Source organism: Pinus tabuliformis, chromosome 6 (assembly GCF_031772625.1).
Source record: "Pinus tabuliformis cultivar Carrire ecotype Pingquan chromosome 6, CPIR1, whole genome shotgun sequence".
In the NCBI taxonomy this organism is placed as follows: domain Eukaryota; kingdom Viridiplantae; phylum Streptophyta; class Pinopsida; order Pinales; family Pinaceae; genus Pinus; species Pinus tabuliformis.
Window position 1 is genome coordinate 1,081,033,683 of NC_142292.1, and position 14,446 is coordinate 1,081,048,128.

Sequence of the window (14,446 nt, forward strand, 5' to 3'; positions counted from 1 at the left end):
CCTTAAGTTGCTTGTATTAGTTAATCTCTCCTATTGTTTGGACTCCATTTAATTTCCAAATCGCCAGATACCAAGGGATTGACGACCTAGCATGTTGAATTAAGAAATAAATGAAATTAAGAGAATTGATAAATCAATTGAACGGAGCGAGCGGGCGCAATCACATGAGGCTGAATGCATGAGATGAGTAAGATAGATATCTATTTACTATATATCTTCATTTCAAGAAAGTACAGATGAATAGATCCTAATAGTCACACAGATTTAGATCAGAAATGGTTACTTCAAAATAAAAGAGACAGACCTGCATTTTGAAATTTAACATGATCGACTCATACTAAGTGCATATGCCAACAGTAACAAGTAGGCAGAAAAGGGATATATATAGATATGGATATACACACTTATGTTTTATTCAATAAAAATGGAGTAGTCTACCTAGGCGGTAGAATGGCCTGTTTTCCGGCACCGACCGGAAAATCGTCTGGCTCTGGCCACCGGAAAATCGTCTGGCTCCGCCACCCTCCTTCTCAGCGTCTCTGCCACCCTCCCTGGCAATCCTGTATCGTCTGGCTCCGCCACCCTCCTTCTCGGCTTCTCTGCCACCCTCCCTGGCAATCCTGACATTCCCTGCCAGGGCCTGACAAGATATCAGATTCGGATCGCAGGGAATGGGGCCTGACATCCCCTGACAGACTAGCTATTGCAGCCGCGGTGTATTGTTCGGGAGCTCCTTATTCCGGTTCCATTCGAATTGTCACCCGCGCGCTGGTATTACCCTGTTGCATAATCGCCAAGATTGCAATGCATAATTCTTGACCCGGAGAATCACTCCATTTCTTTTTCTTTCTGGTGGACCAAATTTCTTCTTCATCATCAGCCTCATCATTTCCTTAGTTTTTCCTGCATTTCATGGCCATGGAGTCTTACTCGCCCTCCGAGAACTCTCGCTCTCATCTCCATCTCTGTGCTTTGGCAGTGTTTCAGAATTTGCTGAACGAAGGTACCCAATGAATTCATTTGGTTATTTCTTACTTTAATTTTATTGAAAATTCAGTCACTTGATATTTGGGTCTTTTTAATTTCAATTCAGAGCTTATCAAGAGTATTCATCTGTATCAACTGGGAGATGGCACCGTTTCCGCTGTTCAACGAGAGTTTATGTTCTGCCCCAGCTCCTATAAGCAGATATGCCGTGACAATATTCCACTTGTTCATGCTTGTGGAAAGGAGAAGGCACAGGAGTTCATGGCGAATCTGAAGGAAGGAGAAGAGCGCGGACTTTGGATTTGTATTCTCCATTATAACTGCAATCTCAGCCCTGGCAACTTCATAATTCCCAATATTCTAAACCTAGCCAGGTGGGCATTGCACGGCTTTGTTAGAAAATTATAAATAGCCTAGACTTAATCAATTAATGATTAATATATGTCTGTATATATATCTAGGTTTTCGCTATAAATTTGAATGGAGCTGCATTCGTATCCATGCAGAAACCCTGCGCTGAATGCCATACCAGAACTAGCAATTGACCTCGATCGCGTTGCAAGATACGGACAAGCGGTAGATTCTTCTCACCCTCAGAAAAAAATGGGCGAGAAAATATTAAACTGTGCATTAGCTGACACGCAGTCCAGTTTCCTTAGCATTGAGAGTTTTTGGCCTGCTATTCCTGGCTTAACAACTGTGCAGGACTGTATTGATGATGCAGTCAGTAGGTCCCCCATTGTTGTTGAATGTACTCTGCGCATCGATCAGATCGATGAGTCTTATGGCATCAGAAACATCTGCAAAGAAGATAACCCTAATTCTATCCCTAACCCCAGGCAACCAATCACCTCATACCTGAAAGGTATGCTGCTATTCTTTTCCTGTTGCTTACATTTTACTCTTTAATTTTATGAAGATACACCTAGCAGTCATCAAATTAAAGGATCCAAACCGTTGTAGTTTATGAAGGACAGGGACACTTGACATTAGTACTGCAAATGTCTGGTCATTGACTTATTTGTAGTGGCTCAGAATCACAGACAAGTATAATGCTTGCGTTTATCTTATTTGTGTGGCAGGGTGTTCATCTTGTCACCCAAATGAAGTAAGCTCAATCACTTGCAATAATTCAAGATACCTTGAAAAGGAAAACCACACTGCTGATCAGAAGTCAAGTCTAAGTATAGCAGACATGGCAGTCTTCCAGTCAATTGAATGCAGCCATGCACCACAGAGTTCAAAGAATGATGCTTCTGAGGATTCATCAATGTTATGCTGTAAGAAAACTAATGTGGACCTTCCCAGTAGTGCTGGTGTAAAAGGTAAGAAGAGAAGGGCATCAAGTGAGGAGAAAGATGAGAATAGGCAAATCCACCGAGCACCCACCCAGCGTGTTGCCAACATTGCACTGAAGGATCTTGCAAAATATTTTGATGTGCCAATCACTGAAGCTTCAAGGAGTTTGAAGGTAGGGCTTACAGTCTTGAAAAGGAAATGTAGAGAATTTGGCATCCCTCGCTGGCCACACAGGAAAATCAAGTCGCTTGATAGTCTCATACAGGATCTACAGGTAACTTCTACGGCTTTTATATTTGCTTTAGGAGCATCTCTGTATCCTTGCACTAACGTTATAATATCATGCACATTGAAATTGTGGTTCTTACTCAGTGAGGACACCATTCTATTATGTCATTTCATTTAACTACAAAATTATGAAAAATAGTAGAAAACTTGAAGCTAGTTCAATTCTATATTAATAAAGCGATGGTTTTATATAGATCGATGTCTTTGTTTCTATCCTCTTGATAATGGTAGCTTATGAAAGGACTAAAGATAAATTTCACTAATAAAATAAGAGAAGGCATTTGTTCAGCTACATTATGTTTATAACAAGTGATTTGTACTGTATGTTTCAGTCGGAGATAATTTTCCTATTGATTCAAATTGAATGCTTGATTTGGGGCAGGAAGAAGCCAAGAGACAGGAGAGAGAAGATAAGGCTGCAGCTATGGCAGCCATGAAAAGAACAAGAATATTGGAAACTGAGAGACAAAAGATTGAGAAGAAACCTGGAATAGACATCCAAAAAGACACCAAGAGATTTCGACAGGACATATTTAAGAGAAAGCACAAGGCAAGAGCTCTTAAAAAGAAGTATGATTAAACAAAGTCTTCCGGTAGAAATCACATGAGAGAAGATGGAGATCCATCAGAAGAAGTTCCATCAGTTTCCACCATCCTAACATTGATGATAGATAAAGCCAGAACTTCCCCATCTACCAATTAATTATTTGTGTCTATCTTTTGTTTTTTGTGACAGAATTTTCAGCAAATAAATTCTGACAACTTCCACAGTTTATTGCCAACAAATTTGATGCAGAACGACATGAACTCTTTTTGTGGCTTGGTGCAGAAATCTTACTTCGTCAATTTTTTGTCAAAAAGACTGTGCCTATGAATGTATGAGGTGTTAAATTTCAAATGTTTGGAGATAAGTCAGTTTGGTTATTGACGATACAGATGTTTGTAACGCTATAAATTTTCAAAGTCATCAAAGCAAGGCAAGAAGTCTATTCATTGTTGCCCAAATGCTCTCAGAACATGTATATGGACAAAATATCCATCCATTAAGTGATTAATCGATATAACAGTAACATTGAAGTACCCACAAATTGCAAATTCAATTTTGAATTCTTTTATATTTAGAGGCTCTGTGGTTTGTATATCAATTACTATTTGCATGTGTTTAAGAACCAAACCCTGCTTATGTACAGATAAGCTCCTTTGTCATAGTTCTTTGGCAGCTATCATCCATCAATGTGAATCATAATTCCTTTTAACTTATGTAACTAAATCAGCCAAGCTGGTATCCAACTCATCCTGTCTCTGGTTTGTCCATATCACGATCATCCAGTTCTCGGGATATTGATCCAACTGCATTGTTGAATTGTTCTGTCAGCAAGTTCAGATACTCTGACCCCAAATTTCTTGCCAGCAGATCATTTATGACTAGTACTACATTTATCTGTTTACTCTTAAATTTTCCTGCCACAGGCTCACACTACTACATTCAAATTTTCTGTTTGTCTTTAGAGATTGATTTGAATTTTGCACCTAATATGTTAATTTGTGCAATACATATCTTTTGTAAGGTGCATGTACACTGAAAAATGTAGCGACTGTGGAGCATTTGCCAATTTGTCATTTACCATTGTTTTATGCTTTTCATTCCTTGAAAGAGGATAAACTCCATAGGTTTGAGCTTTTGCAGTTTGTAACACGTCATTTATGGATATTCGTGAAGTTTATAACATGCCATTTTTTGGGAGGATGTAAACTCCATGCCTTCGAGTTCTGGCTCCGGCCACCGGAATGTCTCCACCCTCCGCCACCCTCTCGGAGCTCCGCCACCCTCCTCCGCTTCTCCGCCACCCTCCCTGGCAATCCTGACATTCCCTGCCCCCGGCCTGACAAAAAATCGGATTCGGATCGCAGGGAATGGGGCCTGACATCCCCTGACAGACTACTCCGATCGGGGACGAGCTATTGCAGCCGCGGTGTATCCGGAGAATCAGCGATATACCTTAACTGAATTGAACAACCAGACCTTAGCCGGTCAATTCTTCTGGTCATAAATTCTACAACAGCTAAAGTCTAGTTTCTGCATTTGCTGCACTATTTTGGCTTTGTTTCGACTGAGTTCAGACAGTCTCAGAATCCTCTGGTTCTTTGTGTTGAAATGGAAGGAAAAGAAGAAGACGTTAAGCTCGGGGCGAACAAGTATTCCGAGAGGCAGCCGCTGGGGACTGCGGCACAGACGAGGGAAAAGGATTACAAGGAGCCGGATCCCGCGCCACTGTTCGAACCCGGGGAGTTGGCGTCATGGTCCTTCTGGAGGGCGGGTATTGCAGAGTTCATGGCGACTTTCTTGTTTCTTTACGTCACGATCCTCACGGTCATGGGTGTCAAGAGGGCCGACAATGTTTGCACTGGATCTGTTGGAATTCAGGGGATTGCATGGGCCTTTGGGGGAATGATCTTCTGTCTCGTCTATTGCACAGCCGGTATTGAAGAGGATTGAGATGGTAGAGTAAGACTGCTGAGGAGTTGAGGAGGGCACAAGCAACTATGAATCCTCTTCAAACAGTGTTAACATTGAAAACTAAATGCATTCCCAAGACAAAGCACTGTAAATCTAGTGTATTTTGTCTATTCACCTTGATTCATTTAGTTTAGAAGAGAGAGAGAGATGTGGATACATATAAAACATCAGAAAAAAAACTCATTACAAAGAAGAAACGATACATAAACTCACTGTCACAAGAATCCCACAAAAATAGCTATGAAACCTGGTTTTATTCCTTGCCAATTGCTGATACAAAATGTTTAGTGAGTCCAACACTACTGCCAAAGTCCAACTTTTACAAATGAATCAAAAAGTACAAGATATAGGCAAGGAAATTACTCAATCTAGCTATCAGGGTCGAATCCATGAGGAAAGGGGTGGTTTCAATCATATCTAAACTAAGAACAAGAATATAGGCAGTGGAACAGCGTGCCTCTAAAACCAAATCATTCAGTTGAAAACCACCTTTAACTTGATGTATCTACCCTATTAAGTGTTTTACATCCATAATTACATCAATTTATATCATTTACCATGGTAATTTCACCTAGAGAGCAAGAAAAAGTCAACTGTAGAGAAAATTAGGCGAAATTTGGAAAATCAGGCAAAATTGGCAAAATTCATCCTATGAGCAGCGCCACTGATCCTATGCACAACACTTTTTCTAGGCCAATTTTGGAAGGCTTCCCGGAGTCCAAATCAGGTACAATATAGCTCGTTGGAAAGCTTGGCGAGTCTACTTTATGGAAAAACTTGAATTTTGGAATTTGGAGTCCATTTGCCCCTCCGAAAGTTGATTCTCCCAAGACTGCTTCCTGTGTGGCAAAAAAGTGGCAGAGAGGGCACTTTTTAGGTGTTTTTTGCCCTTTTGGAGACCTAGAACTTGTCCAAAATTCTCAGCCATTTCTGAGCATGCATATTTTTCATGTTGATTCCAAAAATACAAACTTTTTTGCAAATGGATGCCCCCAACAAAAGTGCAGCGCCATCGCTGAAAAACCCTATTTTTTGCATTAAAAATTTCAAAAATGACAAAAAATGCTCCAAATTTCTCGAAATTTGGCATGAGTGATCTTTTTTAGGTGCTTTGTTGGGCCAATGAGGCTTCAACCAAGATCTTGAGTTTATCTTGCTCTTTCTTGTTCCTCAAGACTCTTCTTAGTTTGGCTTTTAGCCTCTTTGTCCTTGCATTACAAATCTTTTTCCTTGATGATCAAATCTTTGACACTCCTTGGATTTTGAGCATCCAAGTCCATGACACTCTCCTCTTGTGCCACCTCATGGTCCACAAGGACAAAAGCTCCATAATCACCGTCCATTGGCTTGATTTACTGTAAATGCTAGTGAGGAAAGAAAGGTAGTGTGGGTGAATGACGAGTATGAAGAGACTTTCAAAAGAAAGGGAATGAGTGGGATGAGACAGGGATATGAGTGAGATTTGATGTAATGTAGGGTTTGAGGGAATAGGGTATGAAGGGGATGACTAGGGTTTTAAGAATTGAGGGTATAGGGTTATGTATGTAAGTAGAGTTTTAGGGAAGTGTATATGAGGGAATGGGAATGGGAATTAGGGTTTGGGAATAGAGTAAAGGGTTAGGGTTTGGTAACTGGGAATGGGGTTTGGGAAGTGAGTGGTAATGATTTTGGGAAAGGGAAAGGGAAAGGGATTTAGGGAAATTTAGTTTAAGGGAATGGAGTGTAGGAAAATAATCTAGGGGAATAGAAACAGTGGAACACTGTTATGAAACCAGCTCAAGAAAATATAGAAAAGATAGATCAACGCCTTAGAATTCAGCCTCTTCAAGGGGGCAACCTCCTTTACATTACATAAATGAACAATTCTTGGATGATACAAATGACAAAACCTCCTTTCTATATATAGGAGTCTAAGGAGTCACAATATAATCCAGCCGACCTAACAATAATAATATAAAGCCACAAAAATAACAATAGAGGGATTCTATGGGGCACAGAAATAACAACATGGGGGTAATAGGGGCACAACAATATAAATAAGGGGTATAACTACAATAGTAATGGGGTAATCACTAGTATTATAGGGACCCAACATGCCCCTCTCCTTCAAAAACGTGTTGTCCTCAACGCTTGAGTAGTTCTGGATACTTCTGCATAAAATTCTCATCCTCCCATGTGGAATCTTCAGCAGATAAGTTCTTCCACTTGATAAGATACTCTGAAATTGATCGATTTCGTAGCTGTCGAGTTCTTGTTTCTGTGACTGCTTCCAGTTCCAATATAATTTTTCCTTCCTCGTCAAGTTCTGGCAATATTGTTTGAACTGGGAGCTTGTCGCCTATAACCTTCTTTAAACATGAAACATGGAAAACTGGGTGCAATCGAGAAGTTGCAGGAAGCTCCAATTTGTACGCCATAGTACCAATCTTTTGCAACACCTTGTACGGACCATAATACTTTGGTGATAATTTATTATCCTTCTTAGCTTGCTTTAGGGACATTTGCTTATATGGTTGTAGCCGTAGGAATACCCAATTACCTACATCAAAACTTCTTTCACTGCGATGTTGATCTGCCTGTTGTTTCATTCTATTTTGTGCCAACACGAGGTTATCCTTTAAGAGTTGGAGGACTTTTTGTTGATGTTCGATGTGATGTTCCACTGCCTGAACCTTAGAATTTTCTCTTAAATATGATGTGATGGATGGTGGTCGATACCCATAAAGTGCCATAAATGGGGTCATTTTTGTTGTTGTATGGAAGGAAGTGTTATACCACCATTCAGCCAGAGGCAACCATTTGACCCATTGTGTCTGTTTATCAGATACAAAGCAACGAAGATATCCTTCCAAACATTTGTTTACTATCTCAGTTTGCCCATCAGATTGAGGATGATAAGATGAGCTATGAGCTAACTGAGTACCAAGACAAGAAAATAATTATGTCCAAAAATTTCCAGTGAAAATGGGATCTCTGTCACTTACAATAATCTTTGGGTTTCCATGTAGCTTTTGAATTGTTTCCATAAATGCAGTAGAAACTGTACTGGCTTTAAATGGATGTGATAATGCACAAAAGTGTGCATACTTGGTAAGTCTGTCAACTACCACCATGATGACACTCTTTCCCTCAGACTTGGGTAAACCTGTGATAAAATCCATTGAAACCTCCTCAGGCTTGGAATGGATAAAGGTTGTAATAGACCCGGTGTCTTAATTGTTTCAACTTTATATTGTTGGCAAACCAAACATTCCACCACAAACTTTTGAATATCTGATTTAAGGCCATCCCAAAAAAAATCCTTCTTAACCCTGTGGTAAGTTATTAAAAATCCTGAGTGCCCTCCTAAGGGAGAAGTGTGCAATTCCATAAGAATCTTTTGTTTTAGCTGGGAATTCTTACAGAGGTATAAGCGATCTTTGTACCATAATGAATCATTTTTCCAGCTAAATGTATCAGACGTACTGGAATCTTGTTGTAGCTTTCGAATAAGTGCCCACACTTCTTCATCATTCTTCCATTCCTCCCTTGCTTCGTTTATCCAATCTGGTTGGATAATAGAAATGGCGCACAACAATGCTTCCACATCCTCATCCTTTCTTGAGAGTACATCTGCCACCACATTTTGCTTCCCTTTTTTGTAGATGATTTCAAAGTCATAACCCAACATCTTTGTGACCCACTTTTGTTGCTCTTCAGAGGATAATCTTTGTTCTAAAAAGTATTTAAGGCTATCATGATCCGTTTTTACCTTGAAGTGTCTTCCCATTAGGTAGGGTCGCCATTTCTTAATTGCATGGAGTATTGCCAACATTTCCTTCTCATAAATAGCTTTGCTTAAAAACTTTCCCTTGATTGGACGACTTTCAAAAGCAATGGGTCTTTCATCTTTCATTAGAACAGCACCAATTCCATTTCCTAAAGCATCACATTCCACAATAAAGGTTTTTGTGAAGTCCGGTGTAGCTAAGACCGGTGCTTGGCACATTGCCTCTTTAAGATGTTCAAAGGCCTTTGTTGCTTCCGGAGTCCATGAAAATGCATCTTTCTTCAATAATGTTGTTAGAGGTGTTGCTATTCTCCCATAATTCTTAACAAACTTGCGATAATACCCTGTCAACCCAAGAAATCCTCGCAGATTCTTTATGGATGTGGGGATTTTCCATTCCTTAATGGCTTTAATTTTGCTAGGGTCTACCTTAACTCCTTCATGAGATACAATATCACCCAAATATTCCACCTCCTGGACTCCAAAGAAACATTTGGATCTTTTTGCATATAATTGTTTCTCCTCCAATAGTTGTAGCACCCTGTCAACATGTTCAACATGATCCTTCCAAGACTTGCTGTAGATTAGTATATCATCAAAAAGTACTAACACAAATTTTTTAAGGAATGGTTTGAAAATTGAACTCATCAAACCTTGAAATGTTGAAGGTGCATTAGTAAGGCCAAAAGGCATGACCAAAAATTCATAATGACCCTCATGAGTTCTAAATGCCGTTTTCGGAATGTCTTCAATCTTCATTCTGATTTGATGATATCCCGAACGAAGATCCAACTTGGTGAAGTAAATTGATCCATGCAATTCATCCAGTAATTCATCAATGACAGGAATGGGGAACTTATCTTTAATAGTGAGCTTGTTGAGCTCCCTATAATCCAGACACATGCGCCATGATCCATCCTTCTTGTGCACCAATACTACTGGAGCAGAGAAAGAACTTTGACTTGGTTGAATTATACCAGCCTCTAGCATTTCTGCAACCATATGTTCAATTTCACTTTTTTGGACATAGGGATATCTGTACAGCCTGATGTTTGGAGGAACACTTCCTAGAATAAGATGATTAGCATGATCATGATCACGCATAGGTGGGAGACCTTTGGGACTCTCAAATACCTTGGAATGATTGTCCAGTACTTTTTGGAGATCTGGAGAAATAGATGATTCCGATGTGGAAACATCTAGCGAACATAATTGTGCAATTACACCTCTTTGCTCCTTTTTTAGAAGATTTGTCATACCATTAGAGTTGATTATCTTTCCTGGTTTCCCTGTAATACCCCTTAATTCAACTTCCTTTCCTTCCGTAGAAAATTTGATGAAAAGTTCTTGAAAATTAAAAGCTATTGTACCCAAGGATTGTAGCCATTGGACTCCTAGTACAACATCAGCACCTCCCATTGGAATGGAAAGCATTGGGCTAGTCAATACATATTCTCCCATGGATAGCTTGATATTATGGCACCTTCAAGAGCAATTTATTGTTCCTCCATTTGCAATCATCACTTGACACTCTGGTGTTGGATATAGGAAGCAATTCAATTCTTTTGCTACCCTACAATGAATAAAATTGTGGGTGCTTCCTGAATCAATCAACACTATTACCTTTTTCTTCTTGATTTGTCCTTCTATCTTGATGGTTTGAGGAGTGGTAATTCCCGCTAATGCATTACAAGATATGGTCGGATTTATTTGTTCTTCATCAAGGCTTTGTTCCTGGAGTATATCTTCTTCTTTTGACATTTCTTGCTCCTTTTCTTCTTCCTCTTCACAATCTATGTAGAATAATTTCTTCTCAGCACACTTATGACCTTTAGTGTATTTGCTATCACAATTGTAACAAAGCCCTTTTGCTCTTTTTTCTTCCAATTGTTGTGGTGTCAACCTTATAGGTTGTGGAAGACTAGGGGAAACAACGCTTCCGTCTTTATAGTTGTGAGTGGTATGCTTCCTGGTTGCCATAATTTTGCTTTCCATTTTTCTTGCTAACCTGAATGCCTTCTCTAATGAATCAGGTTCCCAAAGGCGAACATCATGTTGGATATTATCCTTTAAATACCCTATGAACACATCAATCCTATGCTCCTCTGGAATATCTTTTACCCTTATGTTCAGTTTTTGGAACTCCTCAATGTGCTCCATTACTGAACCCTTTTGTTTGAGACTTATCAATTGGCTAAAAAAAGTGTTTCTTTTTGTATCTTCATAATGTGCTATCAATTCTTCCGTAAAAATTGCCCAAGTGATAAATTGTTTACGAGAGCAAAGCCATTGATACCATACAAACTGATTTGGTTCCAAATATACAGTTGCCATACGTACCTTTTGTGTGTTTTGCACATTATTGAGATCGAAGAACTGCTCCATCTGTAATATCCATGTGGCGGGATCCTTGCCATCAAACTTCCTCATATCTATTTTTGGAATATGGTGGGTCTTCGATCCAACATTAGAGTCTATGGAATCATGATTAACATTACTTTTGTTCACATCATGAGTTTCCTTTACAACCTTTTCACCATTAGTAAGTATTTCTTGTAGAAAATTTGTCAAATCTGTCTTCAAATCTGCCATGTCTATCTTCAAATCTGTCTTCAAATATGCCATGTCTCTCTTCAAATCTGTCTTCGAATCATCCATCTTAGCTTCCATGCCCTTTATCTTAGATTCCACACCATTTATCTTAGATTCCATGCCATTTATCTTAGCTTTCGTTAGCTTTTGTGAGCGTGACATTTGTTGCACTTGTTCTTGTAATTTTGATATATCATGTAGCATTTCTTCCTCTTCTTCATGAGTCATGCTAGAGCTTTCAGGTTCCTTACTAGGTGTTTGCATTTTCTTTCCTCGGGGCATCAGTTACCGATAATAATGCTTTACTATGCCCTTTGAATTCCGTTAAACCAAGCTTACACAAAAATTTAAAAAACTACACACCTTTTTTCACTTTATAGAAGCCTGATATTGATTCTGATGTATATCTGTAATTTCAGATCATCAAGTTTTGAAGTTGTGACCTGTAGTAGCCTTCTGCATCCTCTTTCCAATGCCACAAGTCTGACCCAAATTGGATTCTCCAAGAAAGAGTTATGTGAAATCTCCCACAGTGACTTGCTTTTAGACTAGTTCAGTAGAGCGAACTTGTACGATGTGCCACGAGTCACTGTTTCAACCTTGGATCTGAAACATGCATACAAGAAACTACAGTCCATCCTCTTTCTGTACCTTCTTACGAAATTTCAATCCAATCCCCAGAGAGAAAGTTATGACGATTTTCCCCAGGTCACCTGTTTTGAATGTAATTCAGGAGTCTGCAAAAAGACCAACTTCCTCAGATCATATCTCCGCAAATATTGCGCGAAAAGCTCTGAAATTTTGACCCAAGGTTCAGCGCGATTTCTTCTCAAATGGGTTTCTTTTTGACTTCTGAAACATCACAGAAAAAAAAGTTATAGCGAAAATTCCGCGATGACCTGTTTGGAGTAGCGAAACCCTAAAATCTAAAGCTCTGATACCAAATGTTATGGAACCAGCTCAAGAAAAGATATAAAAGATAGGTCAACGCCTTAGAATTTAGCCTCTTCGAGGGGGAAACCTCCTTTACATTACATAAATGAACAATTCTTGGATGATACAAATGACAAAACCTCCTTTCTATATATAAGAGTCTAAGGAGTCACAATATAATCCAGCCGACCTAACAATAATAATATAAAGCCACAAAAATAACAATAGAGGGATTCTATGGGGCACAGAAATAACAACATGGGGGTAATAGGGGCACAACAATATAAATAAGGGGTATAACTACAATAGTAATGGGGTAATCACTAGTATTATAGGGACCCAACAAACACTTTGAAAATTTTACAAGACAATTTGGAGATAGCTATGGTTTAGTGTTTATGACATACAAGTCACCACAACTAATGAAAAACTCCTTCCTAAATAAAATGAGAAGCTTCACTTACTTGTTGAGAGGTAAATTAAGAAGTTTGAAGCAAAGGAAGGTGATGGAAATCGTTTTAATGCTCAACGGACAAGTGCGTAGCGCTGCCTCTCAGGTGTGTAGCGCTGCCTCTTAGGTGTGTAGCGCAACCTCTCAGGTGCGCAACGCACTTTGTATGTGCAGCGCCCGAACAAATTTCAATGTGAAACATGCGCCAAGTGTGCAGCGCCAAGCCCAGGTGCACAGCGCCGGTGAAATTTCGGGTTTTTTGCTCAGTTTCACCTCTTTCTCCCAAAAACACGATTTTTTGCCTTTAGCTCACTCACTTTGCAAAAAATGAAGACTTCAAACACATGGATGAGCTTTATATCCCCTTGCCTTTAATTTTTTCATTTACCAAACCCACTTTTCTAAAGTCTTAGTCACTTTTCGTTAAAAACTCTATTTTTCATTTGAAGTTTGACTCTTCTTAATCAATTGATGGACTGATGCATAGGTGCTTTTGTTTTTTTTTGCAGTGGCTAGAGTTGGCAAGGAGACCAAGAGTAGCTGTTGAACTTATTACATATAGAAACATTGAAATTACATGAACTTTGTACATGAAATGAAAAAAACCTTGTTTTCACCTCAAAACAGAGTTTTGAGGTGAAACAAATTTATGGAGCCTAACAAAAGTAAAATTTATGATTCTATGAGTTTATTTATCCTCCTCATGTGCCTGCTAACCTTTTATTCAGTTTTGGATGACTATGATGACAAACCCTAGACCTAGTGAGACAAAACCCTAAAACTGGGTTTTATGAATGAAATGAAACTGGATGACAGTAAATGACCTAAAAAAAATGTGACGACAGATCAACAGATGAATTTCATGAGGGAAATTGACATGAAACCACTACCATCAATCGATCCATGACCTAATGGAATGCAGCTGATCATATGGGACACCTAAAATGCATGCAAAAAAATCAATTTGATCACTGATGGAGGGATGAAGGTATTGACACTAGCATTGGCTCCAATGGGAATGGTAGCTCCTTGGAGGTGCCAAGAACCATAGATCTTTGGGAGCGCAGATCAGTGCCTTATCCATTGGCCAATATGGAATCAACATCTTGGCAACAAAAACATCAAAACTCAAGACTCAAGACTCATAACTGAAATGCCTAAGAACTAAGACTAACTCAAAACTAAAATAAGACACTCAAAAGCTGAAACTAGACACTCAAAAGCTGAAACTATCTTGAAACTGACGAAAACAAAAAATGAATCATGACTTACTTAACTGAAACAAGTACTTACACAGCTTTTTAATGGCAGAAATCCATCGAGATTTGAGGGCTTCAAATCATGATGACAACCACCTGCCTACTGATGAAATATGTACAATCATGTGAAGTGAACCTTCCAATGTAACCAATCCAACAGATGGCTACTCAATGAAATTTTGCTCTCACTTTCCCCGAGCAGGTAGAACGATGTACATGTAGGTAACTCACAATAACAACTGAAACCAGGGCTTATTCTAATGAACCAGGCAACGTTCATCTTCTCTAGTTATTGAAAAAGAATGTTGAAAGGATCTTGAAAGTCCTGAAGCACTAGCTTGTCTTGAGAT

At 39.1% G+C, this 14,446-nt stretch overlaps 1 protein-coding gene across 2 annotated transcripts; it reads left to right on the forward strand.

The window, feature by feature from the left end:
- Positions 1-692: 692 nt before the first annotated feature.
- Positions 693-3,689, forward strand: LOC149262664 (protein RKD5-like). 2 transcript variants are annotated; one of them, XM_089425025.1, is made up of 5 exons: positions 693-1,003; positions 1,094-1,361; positions 1,494-1,852; positions 2,070-2,560; positions 2,957-3,689. In XM_089425025.1, exons 1-5 carry the CDS (start codon positions 913-915, stop codon positions 3,152-3,154), a joined length of 1,407 nt encoding a protein of 468 aa, XP_089281151.1. In that variant the 5' UTR covers positions 693-912; the 3' UTR covers positions 3,155-3,689. The 2 variants fall into 2 exon arrangements, with proteins under 2 accessions (XP_089281151.1, XP_089281153.1); XM_089425027.1 differs by having other exon boundaries at positions 2,907-3,227.
- Positions 3,690-14,446: the final 10,757 nt, after the last annotated feature.

Coding starts and splice junctions, on each gene's coding strand:
- LOC149262664 (XM_089425025.1), top strand. CDS start 913: ATGGCCATGGAGTCTTACTCGCCCTCCGAGAACTCTCGCTCTCATCTC. Junction 1,362..1,493: donor AATATTCTAAACCTAGCCAG/GTGGGCATTGCA, acceptor GTATCCATGCAG/AAACCCTGCGCTGAATGCCA. Junction 1,853..2,069: donor AATCACCTCATACCTGAAAG/GTATGCTGCTAT, acceptor TTTGTGTGGCAG/GGTGTTCATCTTGTCACCCA.